Source organism: Lynx rufus, unplaced genomic scaffold (assembly GCF_022079265.1).
Source record: "Lynx rufus isolate CCGP_SWC_20201006 ecotype Redwood Valley unplaced genomic scaffold, mLynRuf1.p SCAF_7, whole genome shotgun sequence".
In the NCBI taxonomy this organism is placed as follows: domain Eukaryota; kingdom Metazoa; phylum Chordata; class Mammalia; order Carnivora; family Felidae; genus Lynx; species Lynx rufus.
The window spans coordinates 15,241,919-15,262,265 of NW_025814889.1; the positions used below are offsets into that span (position 1 = coordinate 15,241,919).

Sequence of the window (20,347 nt, forward strand, 5' to 3'; positions counted from 1 at the left end):
CAAAAGAAACTTGGGGTAGCGATACTTATATTGGACAAAATGGACTTTAAAACAAAGACTCCAACAAGAGACAAAAAAGAACACCGAATAATAGCAAAGAGGACAATCTTTGTCCTTCCCGACAAGAAGATATATCAAATGTAAGTACTCATGCACTACACATGGGAGCACCCAAATATATTTAGCCGCTATTGACAAAAATAAAGGAAATAATCAATAGTAATACAATAATAGTAGGGGATGTTAACCCCCCCACTTACATCAATGGACAGATCATCCAAACAGAAAATCAATAAGAAAACAGTGGTTTTGAATGACACACTGGACCAGATGGGCCGAATACATATGGACATAGCATTCCATTCTAAAACAGCAGAATGCACATTCTTTTCAAGTGCACATGGAACATTCTCCAGAAGAGGTCACATATTGGGCCACAAAACAAGTCTCAATAAATTAAAAAATACTGAAGTTATACCATGCATCTTTTCAGACTGCAATGCTATGAAACTAGATCAACCACAAGAAAATACCTGGAAAGCGCACAAATACATGCATGTTAAATTCCATGCTACTAAACAATGGATGGGTCAACCAAGAAATCAAAGGAATCAAAAATCACATGGAAACAAAAGGAAAAGGAAAATGAAGACATAATGGGCCAAAATCTTTGAAATGCAGAAAAAGCTGTTCTAAGTGGGACATTTATAGCACTACTGCCTACCCCCAAAAGCAAGAAAAATCTCAAATACACAACCTAACCTTAAAGCTAAAGGATCTAGAAAAAGAACAAACAAAACCTGAAGCCAGCAGAAGGAAGGATAATACAGATAAGAACAGAGATGAATGGGATAGAAACTAAAAAAACAAAACGAAACCATAGAACAGATCAATGAAACCAGGAGCTGGTTCTTTGAAAAGGTCAACAAAATTGATTAACCTCTAGCCAGACTCATCAGAGACAGAGAGAGAGAGAGAGAGAGAGAGAACTCAAATAAGCAAAATCAGAAATGACAGAAGAGAAATAACAACCGACACCACAGAATATAAATGATTATAAGAGAATGTTATGAAAAATCATATGCCAAACTTTGGATAACCTGTAAGAAATGGGTAAATTCCTAGAAACATATAACCTACCAAAACTCAAGCAGGAAGAAACAGAAAACTTCAACCAATTACCAGCAATGAAACTGAATCATGAATCAAAAAACTCCCAACAAACAAAAGTTCAGGATTGGATGGCCTCACAGGTGAATTCAACCAAACATTCAAAGTTAGAACCTATTCTTCTCAAACTATTCCAAAAAAATTGAAGAGGAAGGAACACTCCCAAATTCTACTCCATGAGGCCTACATTAACCGTAAGGCAAATAAAGATACCACAAAAAAAGAGAACCACAGGTCAGTATCTCTGATGACATAGATGCAAAAATACTCAGAAAAATATTAGAAAACCAAGTCCAGCAATATATTTTAAAAAATCATTCACCATGATCAGCGTGGGATTTATTCTCAGGAGGCAAGGGTAGTTCAATATTTCCAAATGAATCAGTTTGATATATCACATCAAGAAGAAAAAGGTTAAAAACCATATGATCATTTCAACAGATGCAGAAAAAAACATTTGACAAAGCACAACCTCCATTTATGATAAAAAAAACCCTCAACAAAGTAGGGTGAGAGAGAACATACCTCAACATAGTAAAGGTCTTGTACGAAAACCCCACATCATACTAACATCATACTCACTGGGGAAAAACTGAGAGCTTTTCCCTTAAGGTAAGAAACAAGACAAAAATGTCCACTCTCCCCACTTCTATTCCTCATAGTACTAGAAGTCCTAGCCACAGCAATCAGACAACAAAAAATAAAAGGCATCCAAATAAGTAAGGAAGAAGTAAAACTATCATTGTTTGCAAATGACAAAATACTATTTCTAGAAACCCCTAAAGACTCCACCATCAGGCTGGTAAAACTACTGATAAATTAATTCAATAAGGTTGCAGGATACAAAATAATACACAGAAATCCACAGCATTTCTATACACTAATAATGAAGCAGCAGAAAGACAAACTAAGAAAACAATTCCATTTATAGTTGTACCAAAAATAATAAAAAACCTAGGAATAAACTCAACCAAAGAGGTGAAAGACCTATACTCTGAAAATTATAAAACTGATAGAAGAAGGTGGAGACAACACAAATGGAAGATTCCATGCTCATGGACTAGAAGAACAAATATTGTTAAAATGTTCATACTACCTAAAGCAATCTACAGATTTAGTGCAATCCCTATAAAAATAACAACAGCATTTTACACAGAATTAGAAAAAAACAATTCTAAAATTCGTATGAAACCAAAAAAACCCTAAATAGTCAAAGCAATCTTGAAAAAGAAAAACAAAACTGGAGCTATCATAATTCCAGACTTCAAGTTATATTACGAAGCTGTAGTAGTCAAAACAGCATGGTCCTGGAACAAAAATACACATATAGATCAATGGAATAGAACAGACAGCCCAGAAATAAACTTAAAAATTTATGGTCAATTAACCTTTGACAAAGGATAAAAGAGTATGCCATGGGGGAAAAAAACAAATGATGCTGGGAAAACTGGACAGCTACATGAAAAAGAATGAAACTGGGTCATTACAGCACACATAAAAATCTCAAAGTGGGTCAAGGACTTAAATGTGAGATGTGAAAATCCCAGAAGAGAGCACAAGCATCAGTGATTTCTCTGACACTGGTCATAGCAACATCTTTCTAGATATGTCTCCTGAGGCAAGGGAAACAAAAGCAAAAATAAAGCATTGAGACTACATAAAAATAAAAAGCTCCTACACAGCAAAGGTAACAAGAGCAAAACTAAAAGACAACCTACTGAATGGGAAAAGATATTTGCAAATGAAATATCCAGTAAAAAAGAGTTCACATGCAAAATATATAAAGAACCTATACAACTTAACACACACACAAAACACTGCAATTAAAAAATGGGCAGAAATATATGAAAAGATATTTCTCCAAAGGAGTCATCCAGATGGCTAACAGGCGCGTGAAAAGATGCTCAACATCACTCATCATCAGGGAAATGCAAATCAAAACCACAATGAGGTATTACCTCACAACTGTCAGAACGGCTGAAATACACAAAGTCAGAAACAAGTGTTGGCAAGGATGTGGAGAAAAAGGAACTTTCATGCATTGTTGGTGGCAATGCAAACTGGTCCAGCCACTGTGAAAGACAGTATGGAGGTTCCTCAAAAAATTAAAAACAGAACCACCCTACTGAGCATTTACCTGAAGAATACGAAAACACTAATTCAAAGGGATAGCTGCATCCCTATGTTGATTGCAACATTATGTATGGACAATAGCCAAGCTACGGAAGCCACCCAAGTGTCCAATGGATAAAGAAGAAGTGGTGTCTGTGTGTGTGTGTGTGTATGTGTGTGTGTATATATAAATTTCCATTGATGAAATCTTTCCCATTTGCAACAACATGGATGGATCTAGAGAGTAAAATGCCAAGTGAAATAAGCCAGTCAGAAAAAGACAAATACCATATGATTTCACTCATATGTGGGATTTAAGACACAAGACAAACAAACATTGGGGAAAAAAAGAATAGCAAACAAACCAAAAAACTGGACTCTTAACTAGGTAACGAACATGGCTGCCAGGGGCAGGGGTTGAAACAGGTGAAGGGGGTTAAGAGTATACTTACCATGATGAGCACTAAGTAGCATATGGAACTGTTGAAACACTATATTGCACATAGTGTATTGTATATATAACACTGTATGTTAACTACACTGGAACTAAAAAAAAACCCAACTTATTCTATTTAGTTTCTATTTTGGCATTAAAAATAAACGAAAATTATCAATTAAGAATTTCTCAGATTTATTAGGTGCAAGTGCCATTAGCAATATATGAACATATATGAATAGTGTCTTAGAATTGTATTAATATTGAACTTATTAGATTATAGTAATTTATATATTAATTTCTTCAACACATTACATTATATTTAAACATACATAAGTTATTACATGGATAGCTCTCAGTGAGCTTAGGAATTCTCTTAAGGAGTTGTTGAAAAACTCTTATAAAATAATAAAGAATCCCATGTAACATTATCTGTACAAATATCCACTGGTTTTTAAATTGAGGAAATCAGTGGGGACAGAGATTAAAAGGTTATTTTGGGAATTACTTTGGTGATAACTAATTTTTATAATAATCAGTCACTAAAATTCAACATTGTTTTTTAAAACTTTTAAAACATTTTTTATTTATTTTTGAGAGAGAGAGAGAGAGACAGTTCAAGTGGGAAGGGGCAGAGAGAGAGGGAGACACAGAAACGGAAGCAGGCTCCAGGCTCCGAGCTGTCAGCACAGAGCCTGACGCGGGGCTTGAACTCAAGAACCATGAGATCACGACCTGAGCCGAAGTCGGACACTCAACTGACTGAGCCACCTAGGCACCCCAACATTGTTTTTAATAAATAAGTTGTGTATACACACCCACTTATTATTGTATTTCTGTGCCAATTCTAAAAAATTACTTGGTCAAGTTCATTAGTTTTAGCACTCAGTGTATTCTGTGTTTCTCTTGGCATCAGGCCGTGAGCTCGTCTTATCTCAAATTAGCGCTGCCCTCATGGTACTAAGTCTCTAGGCCCAGGAATTCACAGATGGGACTGGCTGATGGATTACAACATGGTCAACAATGCAGTGTAATGGAAAGTGAACTGCAATTGGAGTAGGAATACTTGACCACTCAAAAGATCCAAGCTTTAGTTTCCTCTTCTATATAATAATGATAATATGTGGTAAAATGATTTCACCAGCTGATTGTGAGTTTCAGAACCTGCTCTTCCCATGCTCTTGGTGTCATTTAACAACACCAATATCTAATCGACTGCCCAAGACAGGCCTTTGATTCTCCTTCTCCATCGCTGTCACTATGGGGACAGTGACTCGTGGCTTCCTCTTCCTGCTGTGTGCCCTATTCTGGTCGAACACAGCATTATTCACCCAGGTGTTAAATTCCTCCCTTCCCTGCACCCCCACATGATGAAACCTGTCTACTGTACGAAGATCTCCGAATACAACCCCTCCTATGCATTCCTTCCTTGTTGACTTAATTCAGGCCCTCATCTGCCCTCTGAACTACTGTAATCATCTTCAAACAGGAATCATTCCCTTCGCCTCGCCCACGTGGCCACCAATTTTGATATTTCCAGTGCAAACTGGATTACATTCCACCCTGAGTCACAGCTCTTTAATGACCCCTTCGCCTTCAGTACAAAATCCAGATATCTTGGTCATCTGGCCTCTACCCATCCTTTCACCTCATCTCCCATGGACTCCAGTACACACACCAAATTTGGACCAAGGCCACCCCGACTGTGACCCTGAGTGCCCTGTGCTGATCATTCTTACATGCTTCTCACACAAGCTAGTCCCTTTGCTGTGAATACTCCATTCTCCCTTATCTACTCGGCAGAGTCTGTTTGCAAACACAGTAAGTTCAACAGAGGTTTTCTTCTTAAGAAAGCTTTTCCTGAAGGAGCCAAGAAGGGTTTGTTATCTCCTTCTCTGTGCCAGCCCCGTTCCTAGCAGTACTTTTATTATGACTTGGTAGGTCTGGAAAACAATCGTTTGCATGTCTCTTTTTTCCTAATAGACACTGAACTTCTTGAAGGATGGGACAGTGTGCTGTCTTTGTTTAGCCAACTAATATCTCATCCTGTAAGTTGATGATCAGTAGTTTCTTGGGGTGCCTGGGTGGCGCAGTCAGTTAAGCGCCTGAGTTGACCTTGGCTCAGGTCATGATCTCAAGGTCTGTTGAGTCCGAGCCCCATGTGGAGCTCTGCCCTGGCAGTGCAGAGCCTGCTTGGGATTCTGTCTGTCCTTCTCTCTCATCTCCCCCACTTGGGCTCTCTCTCTCAAAATAAATAAATAAACTTAAAAATTTTTAAGTAATAATTTCTTTTTTTTAATATTTATTTTTGAGAGAGACAGAGAGAGAGCGAGTGAGAGAGAGAGAGAGTGTGTGTGTGTGTGTGTGTGTGAGAGGGGGAAGGACAGAGAAAGAGGGAGACAGTATCTGAAGCTGGCTCCAGGCTCTGAGTCATCAGCACGAAGCCTGATGCAGGGCTTGAACCCACGAACCATGAGATCATGACCTGAGCCAAAGTCGGACACTTAACCGACTGAGCCACCCAGATGCCCCAAAAGTAATAACTTCTTATTGGTGGATGGATGGGTGGCTGGATGGATAGATGGATGGTTGCCTCTTCCCTCATGGACTTTATTATTTTTTTAAGTTTATTTATTTATTTTTGAGAGCGAGAGAAAGAGCGAGAGAAAGAGAGCGAGAGCACATGTGTGAGCAGGGGAGGAGCAGAGACAGGAGGAGAGCGAGGGAATCCCAAGCAGGCTCCGTGCTGTCAGTGCAGAGCCCTATGTGGGGCTTAAACTAAGGAACCATGAGCTCATGACCTGAGCTGAAATCAAGAGCTGGATTCATAACCAACTGCACCACCCAAGCCCTCCCCTCATGCACTTTGGCTCTGATAATTACAGCTTTATCATCAGGAACAGCAAGATTCTTTTTCTTTTTTCTTCTCTTGCCTCTCAGCAGGTGTACTTCATTATCATCCATCCGGCAACACCTGAACCCCACCAACCTTTATCTGAATCATCTTCTATTCAATAGACTCCACCCAAATGAGTTATTCTTTTCATTTTTCTTTCACAACACTTTGTATTCATTTGTACTAAAAAAAACCTTTCAACACATTTAATTGTAATTATTAGTCTAAATACCTATCTCCTTCCCTTTGGCTTTACATTCGTTAAGACAGCAGCTTAAATATCTCCCTCATATCTGTATTCCCAGCGGAGGCTAGCACAAGGTAGGTGATAGTACAAGATAGTAGATGCTTGCTGAATTAATTCATGAAGGTGTGCTTGAATGTATGAAATGAAAGAAGGCATTTGAGAGTTCTTTGAAACTGGAAAGCCCAAGACAAATGTTAGATACTGTTATCATCTTGATCACACCCACGGATCATATTCTTTGCTGCTTGGTTCTTTCGACCCTTGTCTAAACTATCACTTCACACAGACTTCCTTGCTCCCACTCAGAATGCATTTTGACATTAAACTAAACCCCTCAGCACTCGGATAAGATCTAGAGTATAAAGAAGTTTGACAAACAGAATCAACTGTCATGAGATTTAGTACCAGCCTGAAAACACTAGTGAATGATAACCATATTCTGAAAATGAAGATAGCCAAATCGCTTCAGGTACCACTTTGTGGCTGATGGCAATATGTCTGTCATAAATTTACGCCTGTTCCTGATATAGAGAGAATTTGTTTATTAGTTAGGGAGCATAAACATAAAACATGCAACAGGAGAAAGAGTATATATAATATGAATGACAGGAACAAATACTTGATACAAAAATTTCAGCTTCTTCCTGGGAAATCCCAGGATATTTTACAACGACATTGTAACCACTTCATCCACCTTGAACAAGGAACTTTCTCCAGTATGAAATGCGGGAGCCCTTCTGTATCTCAAAATCACCCCACTGACTGCTTAGGGCAAGAGGTGAAAAATAATTACCTTAAAGGCTGGGGAAGATTGGAATAAGAAAGAATATCATTTTCATGGATCTAGAATATGGAATGAGCAGAATTAGAGTTGACACCTTGTATGAGAAGCCCTACGAGATCCCTGATGACCGGGAGGACCAGGACCTCTTTAATCCTCATCTGAAAGACGTCAAGCAGAGTACATTTTCCCAAGGTACCATTCTGACATTTGGGGTCAATCCTTTCTCCAAGTGAAAATATAAAAGTCACTTGCATAAATGTGACTTCAGTAGCACCTTGACAGTCCCTGGAAGTCATCCAACGGAATGTCAGTTGAATGTGGCTAAGTCACCTTGTTAGACATTCATGGTGCAGGGTTACTAGTTTGTGATGGGGTGCACTTCGCCATAGCTGAGTCTCAGCGCCGGCGAGTGGATGGATGTGGGTGCTTCTCCCAACACAGAAGGGGCTACATGGCCTAAGAACATGGATTTGGAGACAGACACAGTCTAAGTTTATTCTCAGTCCCTCAGTCTGGAAGTTGAGTTCCTTAACTTTTCTGAGTCTCAAGTTTCCCTGTCTATGAAATGGGGATGATCAGACCTTCTTCATACAGTTTTTGTAAGGATTAAATGAGATAGGGCTGTTTTAAATACCTGATGATTATTATGTGTTGACTGTCTTGCTTTACCTACTATCCCCCATTAATAGCTTATACCAAATTCTGGGATTTTTTTCAGGACTTTCCTTGAACATTATGCATGATCACTGACACTATTTTCTCCCCGTAGACTTTGTGCAACAGTAAGGAGAATTAAGGTGAATTCATTTCTTAGTCACCTTCACCCTAATGTTCAGTTATCCAGAGGGTGTTATATTACCAAATGTCTGTAAAAATAATAATATGTAATACATAATACGTGATATATAATGTATGATTTCATCTATCTATCTCCTGACATTTTCATGAGAGCACATTTTTCAGCTTCGTTTTTAACTGCATTTTCCTAATGTCCAAAATATCAGCTTTTGTTCCTCTTCTGAAGAAATCTTCTCTCCATGTGACTATGAAATTTTTAAGAGTATTTTATAGGAGGACCATTTGCCTCTTAATCATACTCCTTTCTATGTGCTGTCCTACAGAATAATTCCCACGGATTTACTTCTGAAACTTACATGTGTAGATGAATCTTACTAAACCTGTTAGCCTTCCTCTGGAAAGATATCTTCACCTATAGCGACGTTCTTCAGATAACATTTATAACGTAGGTAGCACCTATATGTAATTGACATCTGGAGAAACGGATTCCTACCTTCCCCATTCCTCTCTTAGATGAGGCGGTTACAAGACCACATCAAAGAGATCAATCATGGCCTCATGGGCCACTGCAAGGCTTTGGCTTTGTCTCTGAGGGACATGGGAAGCCACTGGTGAGTTGTGAGCACTTGAGAGACCTGGTCTGACTTAGTTGTGGTGATAGCACTTTGGTTGCTACATGTGAATAGAAAGTACTAGACCAAAGGCAGAAAAGCAAAGAGAGCAGCTGCCAAAAAGATGGTGGTGATTTGGACCAGGAGGGTAGAGGGAGAGTTGGTGACACGTCCAGATTCCGAGCACATTTTGAAAGTTGAGCCAAAAAGCTGTCCCGGCAGGCTAGATGTATAGTGTGAGATGAAGCCTGTCAAGGACGATAGCAAGGTTTTTGGCCTGAGCAAACGAATGGATGGAGTTGCTGTGAGAAGAGAGAGGGAAGGGTGTTGGGACAGCTGGTTTATGGTGGTCGAGGAGGGGTTTAGTCTGCTATCTATTAGACATCTCAGTGAGGATGGCAAACGGGCAATTAGACATGCAGTTCTGGACTTCAGGAGTCCAGCCTGGGATAGGAGACTCTTAATATGTGCCCCTTAATATTTGTAAGAGGCACAGGGCAATGTCAGGCTCCTGGTAAGAAAGTAAGCAATGGTCATAATTAATATAGTTCCTTCTCCTTCTTTGACCATGTCAGTGAAATTGTCTAATAGAACTGTAATGGTCAAATTCTGCCTACTGTATATATCTACCCTTTGAGCTAGCAAACAAAGAACTCTTCAAAGTAATCCTTTCTTACTTTTCAGGTTTATCATGGCCCAGCTCCCACACTACCCTTTGATGGAAATCCTCCATTTTTTTCTTTTCTTTTTTTTTTAAGTTTATTTATTTATTTATTTATTTTTTTTTTTAATTTTTTTTTTCAACGTTTATTTATTTTTGGGACAGAGAGAGACAGAGCATGAACGGGGGAGGGGCAGAGAGAGAGGGAGACACAGAATCGGAAACAGGCTCCAGGCTCTGAGCCATCAGCCCAGAGCCCGACGCGGGGCTCGAACTCACGGACCGCGAGATCGTGACCTGGCTGAAGTCGGACGCTTAACCGACTGCGCCACACAGGCGCCCCTATTTATTTATTTTTGAGAGGCAGAGAGAGTGTGTGAGAGTAGGGGAGGGGCAGAGAGAGAGGGAGACAGAGAATCCCAAGCAGGTTCTGTGCTGTTAGCACAAGCCCAACATGGGGCCCCATATCACAAACCATGAGCTCATGACCTGAGCCGGAAATTGAGAGTCACATGCTTAACCAACTGAGCCACCCAGGTGCCCCATATTCCCCATTTTTCAAGTGCGTTTTGTGAGAGGGAATTAAATTTCAAAATAAAGATTTAAAAAACCCTTTGTGTGCTACAGTCAGTGTAATTCTGGAAAACGTTCTTTGAGCACAAAATGTTTATCAGTAGAAGTCATATAGATTGAGGGTGAAGATAGATGATTCTAGCACTGAAATGAATTTATATTTCAACACATCACCTTGAATAAGTCTCTAATCTCTCACATCCCAGTTTCCTCATCTGTAAAATTGAGACCAGTGGGATTACGGAGAATATGAAATGGGGTAACAAATATAAAGTGCTTTAGCACAATGCCAGACACATGGTAAATTCTTATAATTTTTAGCTATTATGATGATAAGCAATTTTATTTTTTCTTTTTTTCTAAATTTTTTTTTTCAACGTTTATTTATTTTTGGGACAGAGAGAGACAGAGCATGAACGGGGGAGGGGCAGAGAGAGAGGGAGACACAGAATCGGAAACAGGCTCCAGGCTCCGAGCCATCAGCCCAGAGCCTGACGCGGGGCTCGAACTCACGGACCGCGAGATCGTGACCTGGCTGAAGTCGGACGCTTAACCGACTGCGCCACCCAGGCGCCCCTATTTTTTCATTTTCAGTTGGAACTAAGATGAAAAAGTTTCCTACGGCTTTTCATTTACTACAGGCTTCTCATTGAATATCTACCTTGGTGTGTCATTCAAAGTCTAGAAAACTTAGTCTAAAGACATTAGGCCACAGAAAGAATAAAGACATTAGAAGCAGAAAAGAGTCTGATCCAACATGTTATTGGCCCCTGCATCCCTGGTTTGTCCCCCCCCTCGCCGCCCACCTACCCAGTAATTAACACACTGAAGGAACTGACTCGAAAGAAACACACTAAACTTATCTTTTCCTTCTTATGTTATTTTAATTGTGCATATTTTGTTTTTAAGCATGGTTCTTTGGGGGAAAACAGAATGTGTCTACTATAGAAAAACACATATTCTTTTAGGCAAGTAATTTTGGAAGCAAAAGATGGTCCCCGGGGTAAGAAGATGGAAAAGGAATAGTATTAGAAGACAGCACAGAACTAATGCACGTTTTATAGTATAAAAGAAAGATATTTTAGCCTCCCTGCCTAAAACAACATCGTGAACTCTAAGTTATGCTGAATTGTTGAATAGAATAAAAAGGAAGCAGCTACAATATGACTGCTCAGAGTGAAAGTCAATAGTCAGCTCCTAGGGAGCATCCCGAGACAGCAGAAAACTCTTGCACTCATGACACACAGAGGCTTAATTGGTCCTCCCATGGTTTGGAAGAAAGGCCTTGAAAATACTTGTGACCTCTTAGAAGCAGATTTATAGACATATGATAGTGCTTTAATCCTTGCATCCTGGAATAGCCAAGGTAATAGAATATCAGTGGATAAAAGCCTAGTAAGACAATGATCATCTGATAAATCCCACTCTGCACCAGGCCAATTTGGGATCTCAATCACTTCCATAATCTACACCCTTACCACCCTTCACACAATGTCTAATGGGGTGCACTTTTCCCCTCACATTTTTTCTATATTGTCTCCTGAAGAACAAATCCTTCCTCCCTACCCTACCTCCCTTCCTTCCCTCCCTTCCCTCCTCCCTCCCTCCCTTCCTCCCTCCCTCCCTTCCTCCCTCCCTTCCTTCCTTCCTTCCTTCCTTCCTTCCTTCCTTCCTTCCTTCCTTTCTTCCTTATTTTTCCATGTGTTTGAATCTCTACCATGGTATTTTGGGGGTTGACCTAATGCGTCCCTTTTTACTTATTATAATCTAAATGTCTTGAGATAATCTACTCTTGCTCTGGACTCTGCTCCCCTGTCTGTAGCCTGTGTTTATCTCACATACCTCTCCTTTCCCATTCATTTACACAGTCTTACATCATAAGATAGTGTTATTCTTACTACGATCGCTAAAGAAATGAGAAGATATCCATAAAGATTATCACAAAATAATAAATTCTATTTAAAAATAGGTACACCAGAACACAAATAAATAACTGTAGGAATTTTGTCCCCCTTTTTAAAAAGAAGCAATGACATTCACAAAGGCCTTGGAATTAATTTTGGAACCACCTTATGATCTCCATAAGAAAATCTCCTTACCTTAGCTTCATGTTTTACGCAGATTAGTATTACTCACCTAGTTCACCAGACTGATGCCAAGTTCCCTTTGATAGTTTCCAGAGCTCACAGCTGTTCTGCTGCTATGAAGGATTTCCAAAAGAATACGGAACATATCCTGAAGACAGTTCTGAAGGAGAATTGCAAGATTGTTTTTGAGTAATGGCAACATAATTAAAATGTCTATAGTTCCCAAGCACTTTAGAAGGGAAACTCCCTTTTAGATACGGTAAATTCCCTTATTTCTGGTAACAGGTTGAACTTACTATTTTATAGTCACATCATAAGTGCGGACTCAAACTTCTGTTACTTTAATTATGTTCCAGTACATGGTGTACTTAAAACTTTTAATCTGTATATGTGGAAAATATGCTCTTGATAATTACACTGTGTCTGTCTTATTGCCTCTAGGACTATACTTGATAAAAAGGAACTCCTGGAGTTTGCTCAACTTGGCTGTTACTTGGAATATGATCTCTTTGGGACTGAACTCCTTCATTACCAATTCAACCCGGATATCGACATGCCCAATGATAATAAAAGAATTAGGAGGTAAATATGATGAAATCCCTGATAGTGTTCCCTTTTACCAGTCCTTTTTGATTCATATCTGGGTAGGTATTAGCAAAGATTCGGAAAACAGTGAGCAGGCAGAACCAGAGACTTGCAGAAAAAAATGTATCAATGCTGTTTTGGGGAGAGAAATCTCTATATATTATTTCAAGAAGCAAATGAGTCATCCTAAGTAGGCAAAAGCTTAGCAGAGCCTTAGGAGTTCAGTGCAGATGGGCAGCTGACAAGAAACAGATAATACTTAACCCCTGCCATGACAAAAAGAGAACAAAGATGCTTTCGTCTTTCTATCCCTAATGAAGTAAGTGGTTTCTTTCCCATGTTGACCACACTGAAGTCCTAACCTCCTACAACATGTGTGTGAAATGCTTTATCAAAAATATTCACTGTGGAGATGATTGAAACTTAAATGCTGTAAGTAGAATGTCTGAAGACCAAACATCATATAGAATTTGACCCCTCAAAATTGCCGAAGCAACAAACTGTCCGAGTCATTCTCTGTAACCAAGTGGAAAGTTTCTGGAGTCAAGGATGGATGGTTACCTGGTTTGTCCTGGTTACACGGTGATGTGAACATTGGATGCACCAAGTTAGGGAATCTGGGAGGAGAAACAGATTTGGGATTGACAAGGATGACTTTGGTTTGGGAATAATCTAAGAGTAGCTATCCAGTGGGGCTGTGGATAAGGCTGTGAGGCTCAGGGCAGAGATCTGGACTCAGACATAAATCTAGGCATCTTTGGTTTGTATGTCATGGTTGGCAGCGTGGGAATGAGTGAGATCACTCAGAGGAGAGAATGAGGACAGAACTCTAGGGAACAATGATATTTAAGGAATGGACTCAGGAAGAGTCACTCAAGGACAGATCGAAAAGTTTTCAAAGTGAGAAGAGAATCAGGGAAATATGTTGTTGTGCAAGTAGGTGCAGGAGACTGTTTGGAGCAGAAGGGCTTGGGCAACTGACAGGTGGCCGGCATCAGTGAGGTAAAGGCTGGAGATGCTCACTGTGCAGTCAGTGAAGTCTCCGTAGAAAAGTCTTGAAGAATGAGTAGGGGGTAAGGAAGAGGAGAGAGAAGGTGGGGTTACTCTTTCAAGAAGCTTGGTGGTCAGGGGAAGCAGGGGCATAGGGTCAAAGTGAGAAGACAAGATAGGATCAAGGGAAGGTTTTGTCAAGGGTCCAGCAATGTTTGGGGCACCTGGGTGGCTCAGTCAGTTGAACATCCGACTCTTGATTTCGGCTCAGGTCATGATCCCAGGATCATGGCTGGGCTCTACTCTGAGTGTGGAGCCTGCTTAAGAGACTTTCTCTCTCTCCCTCTACCCTTTTTCCCCATTCACTCTTTCTCTCTCTCTCTCAAACTAACGAAGGGTTAAGCAATGTTTATGTGGCTGAGAGCAAAAGCAGAGACACAAAGAGAACAAATCGCAGGAAGAAGTACCTCTTCTATAGGGTTATGGAATTTATATGAAATAAAGTATGAAGAGTTTTTCCTGAATGTCTGGTGCAGAATATGAAAATAGTCGATCGACACTAACTTAAAACAATCTGGAGAGAGGAGATATAGAGCAAGCTTTCCAAGGAGACAAACAGATGGCAGCTGGGAAGCAAACAGAAAGTTGGTTGAAAGGTGTAAGGCGAGTAATGGGGTGAATGCAGATAGATGTGGTGAGAATGGGAAACCGAGGACATATGACCACCTGTGTTCTGTAGGGTCCCTGTGAAGTCAACATGGTTATCTTCTGCGAAGGAGGGAACAGATTCAGGGCAGGACCTTGTAGAAGAGGAGGAAGGCTGGGAATGGACACTGAGTGAATGAGACAGATACTGATAGGACACGGTGTGTGTGAGACCCCGGTGAGGCTCAAGATCATGTCTGCACGACTGAACATGGGCACCAGTGCACATGACTTGGTGATTTTCCGCCCCCCCCCCAAAAAAAAGTTTTGTATTTTGATAATAAGACCAAAGAAGCTTTGAGGAGAAGCAGAAAACGTGAACAGTTAGAGAGACTGAGGGTTGGGATTCTGTCTGAAAAATGTGGTCGACAGGGGATCTGGGGTGGGGTTGAGTGAGGGTCCTGAGGTCCAAGATGAACAGTAGAAGGTATAGAGAAAAGTAAGACGAGGTGGGAATAACATAGCAGCGGCAACCAATCAGAAGCTTGAGTGAGGGGGGAATGTACCCAGAAGACGGTGAGGGAAAAAGAGAAATGTGACTCATGGTCGGGGTGGGAGAGTGAAAATTGGGATTTCAGAGAGGAAGTAGTCTTCTGGGACAGAGATGGGCCAGAATGTGGTTAAGGGCGTAGAAAACTGTGTGGGCTACAAGTAAAGACACCTGACCTACAGAAGTGATGTCCAGAAACGGAGGCTAACGCAGCAACGGTAGGACATACCCCCACACTGGAACTGAGGGGAAGATCTGTGGCCACGGTCAGGGACAGCCCTCAGCTCTTAGCGTGGGTGGCCAACCTTTACACCTGTGTGCCTTCTGCTGTCCCTGCGTATGGGTACTCCTCCTTCATGACCTCATTAACAGTAAAATAGGCTTCAAGTTCAATATCATCAGGGAGAGCTAGCTGATCCATGTAACGCTTGCTATGTAAATATGGAGATGCTCAGCTGTACAGGAGCAAACTGACCTGACCCATGAAGCTAGGACTTAAAACAAATTTTTTTAAACCACTGAAATCAGCTCTTTAATACACCAATTTATCGTTCCGTTTTTGTTGTTGTTAATTTTGCGTCAGGATTTTACCTAACTTTCTTAGGAGCACCATTCAGTACAGGCAGACAAGTTACCCCAGGGCCCTTCGAGCCTGGGCCATGCTGTGAGGTGAATATTCTTTGGGATTTAAAGTGGGGGCGTAGGGTAGGGCTTTCTCATCTTTCATGATCTCCAAACCCTGTTTCCTGATGAATGCCCTCAACATACGTTTTACGATTCATCTTGGAAATGGGAAGTTTGCTTCTAAGACCCGCTTCCTTTTCCTAAGCCCCTTTGTGGCAGTGAGCTGTACCTTTTGTATCTTCTGAAGCAACCCTATGCCACCCACGCAGCTCCCAGACCTTGACTAAGAGAGAAGGGATCGGCAGAGGGGGTCTGAAGGATATAGGGGGGGAGGATGACCAGCACCTCTCCTCATATTCCTCCTTGATAACTTCTGGCTATTAATTCAAGAACAAGAATTTAATTTTGGCCAGTTTTCATTGAGCCAAATGTAAACATTCTAGATGTCTGGAAATACATCAAAATATATATGCGGTATATGCGTGTTCATGTATATGTATGTATGCTTTATCTTCCCTAAATTAAAATCATGCATAAGGTCACTTGGCTCAAGCACAATTCACGGTAATTACCGAATGACCTTTAGGCAGGGGTGTGTTCCAGCACCCACCCTGGTCCGCCATCTCTTGGGCACTTGATTTTCATCATCCATTGGCAGTCCCTTTCTGAGCCTTAGTCATCTTACATCTCTGAACTGCAAGAACATAGAAGCACGCTTCTGCCTACCTCTGGTTTTCAGCACCAGAAATTCTGTGTCTGACACCTGTTTTCAATCTTACGCTCCATTTCTCAAATCTTATTATATCTCTGCCTTTTCACACTTTGTAGTCTCTCTCTAATATTTGTTTGCAAAACACTAACTCATTTGTATTTCTATAATTACTGTCATTTTTGTCTTCTCATCTACAGTGGTTCCTTCCTTCTGGCAGCGTCTCGGAACTACTGTTCTTCCACACAATGGCACAGCATGAGAGAGGAGCTTTTATTTTAAGACTGGCCAAGTCATATCTTGATTTGATAGTCAGGAGAGAACTGTTTTGTAGAGTCATAGCAGTGTCTTTGTCGTGAGGTAGCTAGTCTCTACGTTCTTGACTTAAATCAGTTCTAAGGATTCTCAGTTTTAAGCGAGTGTCTTAGCCATTATACTCTTTCCTTACTACTTCACAATTGAGTAGCAGTGTTGCAGGAACAACAACAAGGATCTGCTGTTCCATACGATATGCCTCTGACATAATACGGTATCGCTTTTTTTCCTCAGACAAGGGAAAGAGACAAAAACTTCTGGGAAATGCTCAGAGACGATAAGGAGGAAGGCATACCCTAAAATTTCCCATAACGTGACACTCCTTCTCAGTTGTGGATTAAGGGTTGCCACACTAAGTTTCAGCGTGGGCATGCATTCTGTCAAATCTTTCTCTCTTCTCATAAATGACCCTAGAACTTTCTAGGGAATTGCCTCAAAGAGAGTTCCAAAAGTAACTTCAGGTCAGAGCTTTTGGACATTGTACAGATTTACGAGGTAAATATCCATGGTGGCTCAAACAGCATCCAAATACTTACAGGACATGCGTATGAATGACACGAATACAGATTTCTAGACAAAAATGATCGACGTGGCTCTTGTTAGGCACGACCTACGAACACAATGTCTCACCTTCAATTATTATTTTATTTTAAAATGTATGTTCTCAGAGGGCAGAGCTTTGTGTCTGAGGTTTCTGTGCAGTGGCCCAATTTTGCTTACTTTTAGTAGTTACTAAATATGACTCATGCGCTAGGATGCCAAGAAATGTCACAGACACAAAAAGGATATCTTTTGAATAATTAGCCCTTGGAGGAAGGTGCTGTCTGACCATCTAGATTCATTTGGGAATCCAGAGACTGACATGACCATGAAAAGAACGCCAGGGAAGAGCCATTGTCTCCACTTTGCACCTTCTGCCAGTAGAATCCCGTGGAAGTCATGACAGACACTGCCCAGAGTCCAGACACACACAGATGGTGGCTGTCAGGAGGTGACTCACACTATAGATTACAGCATTTAACAAAGCAAAGAGGATTAGATGTTTAGACAGTAGTTGGAAAGCCCTTCTCCAGTCAACTGGCTATAAATTTAAAGGAACGGCTTGGTATTTACAGCAATCTTGTTGAGATAGAAGGAAGACAGAGTAAATTTGTACTGGTTGATTTAATACAGTGCTCCAAGACTACTACTACTAAGTCAGAATTCTCGTAGACTTCAAAGGAACAGATGCTCAAAATACAGAGGTACCCTTCCTGATCTTTTGAAAATGACCATTTCGCTTATCGTATGCCCCTTCCTTTCAAATCAACTGATCTGACTCTCAGAATGTTTTACCTTTGCGAAGGTTCCTTTTGCTTCTCTGTTTTAATCAGAAATTGCCATTGATTTTATTTGCTAGAAAATAAGAGAGAGAGAGAGAGAGAGAGAGAGAGAGAGAGAGAGAGAGAGAGATGGGGCGGGGGGAGAGTGAAGTCTGGAAAATGGGACCACCGAGGGAGGTATTTTAGAGTGGAGAGCTGGATACAAACCTAGAACGAAGTTATTTCGTGCAATGCCCAAGCAGCCATTCACTCAGACTGGCACATCCTATTAGAACTATTTTTAATGCCGTATTGTAGGCACTGTCATAAATATCACAGGCTGGAAGTTTCTGTGTGCATGGAATAAGGATCATGTTCCTACTACGATGCAATATTACCTTTACCATCAGCACGCAATCTTTATTAAGGGTCTCCCAGTACACATGCCATAGAAGAAGGCAGTATCTCTACAGCAAGCACAATAGATTTCTGAGTAAAAAGTTGAAAGCACCCTGATCATTTTAAATGTGAGACAAACGCCATATAATGAGTTGACATTTTTCACAGAGTGCGTCTTCTGGTGGATGAAGGCTACGAAGATCGAATTCTGATGGCACACGACATACATACGAAGCATCGGCTGATGAAGTATGGAGGTCACGGCTACTCTCATATACTTACCAACATTGTTCCTAAAATGTTGCTTAGAGGGATCACTGAGAATGCACTTGATAAGATACTAATAGAGAACCCTAAGCAATGGCTAACTTTCAAGTAGGATGGTGGTCTACAGACTCACACCTTGAGTAGAAAGCTCGCAGAGAACATTTTTCAGTGATTTCAGACCCACAGTGAGATACTAATCAGAGCTATGTAGGACGAAGGACGGATCATTTCCTATTTATGAGAATTAGAAATTTTGCCTTCTCAGAAACCAGCTGGTACATCGGTACCTTTAGGAAGTTACTGACCGAACGGAGCCCTCTTGTTCTGCCTTTAACAAAATAAATACAGAAGCACCTATTTCCAAACAGTGATTTATATTCTGTATCCCCTCTAGCAAAGTTTTGCTTTGTTTTGTTTTCTTAATCTATCAGCTGCACTACTTGAGGAAATTTAAAGTGTTTCTAGTTAAATTACCCCCTTCTGGAGCAATCTAATGTTTCTTGTAATATTGATGATCCTACTAATTATCCTGCTGTTCTTTAATTAATGCTTAATGAATAATATGGCACTTGAAAATAGCTTCTGCAGCCAGGGAAGTTAAAGTTTGAGGCTTTTTCCCCCCCAAAGGACACTGTAATGCAATCACCAATTCACAATGATAAAAATATTGTCGAGGCTTAATTATATTCATTATATATTGTAGAAGTTGTCTACCTATCTATATTGACTGGTAATAAATCAGTTTTGTTGCCTGTGGCTTCCTGGTATCCATTTTTTGCTGTAAAGCTTTGTTAGTTTAAACATTTGTATAAGGGGGCATGAACACATAACATAATACTGAATTATAAAAATTCAATGGTAAAAGTCAAAATATATTACATAATATAGTTTAATGAATCATTACATTTATAATAACAAAGGCCACAGTTTAATTAATAATATATATGCAAAAAAAGAGAAATGTTTGCCATATATATATTCCCTTTATTTCCCTTACCTTTTATTTGTTTTTCCTTGGGTCTAAACAGAGAAAATGATGCTTAGTTATCTGAAGAAAAGGTCAGATCTATTAGAAATGGCATTCTGACTCGAGCCTACTCTTCAAAAGGTACCCACCCCCGATGTTTTGTGTAAATAAAGCCTTTTTAAAACTCTTAGTTGATGTGCACTGCTGTTTATAAATTAATCTTTTGGTTGATTCCTCATTATGCTATTTGTTACAAACAAAAACGAAAACAAAAAAAACCCAAAAACTCCAAACCCCAGCTACCAATTCCTCTTTGATAAATATATATCGTTCAATAGAAATAAATTCGTTGAAACCCCATTATCAGTTATCTAACATATTAGAAAGGCCAAATAGAATTAGTCATTATTCTTGATGAATGGGCTAAGCATTTTTGATCATAGACATCATGACAGTGACTCCGACCAAGGCATTTAAACTAAGCAAACAGCACCTTCAGATGGGAACATCATGCATAACTCTTTTGGAAAGTTGAGGTTTACGAAACACAAGATATTTCTGTGGCTCAAAGATGATCACGCTTTCTGTGTATTAGAACATAAAGTACCCAAGAGGAACGA

General features: G+C 40.2%; 1 protein-coding gene across 2 annotated transcripts in view; it reads left to right on the forward strand.

Annotated features, from left to right (window-relative positions):
* PTER (phosphotriesterase related) overlaps positions 1–19,117 on the forward strand; it is a 33,843-nt gene extending 14,726 nt beyond the window's left edge. Inside the window, exons 3-4 of one of the 2 annotated variants that reach the window (XM_047066235.1) lie at positions 12,817–12,957; positions 18,662–19,117. In XM_047066235.1, coding sequence (XP_046922191.1) covers positions 12,817–12,957; positions 18,662–18,872 — 352 coding nt within the window. In that variant the 3' untranslated portion in view covers positions 18,873–19,117. The remainder of the gene's footprint in view (positions 1–12,816; positions 12,958–18,661) is intronic. The other variant, XM_047066234.1, reaches the window with a different exon arrangement.
* Positions 19,118–20,347: the final 1,230 nt, after the last annotated feature.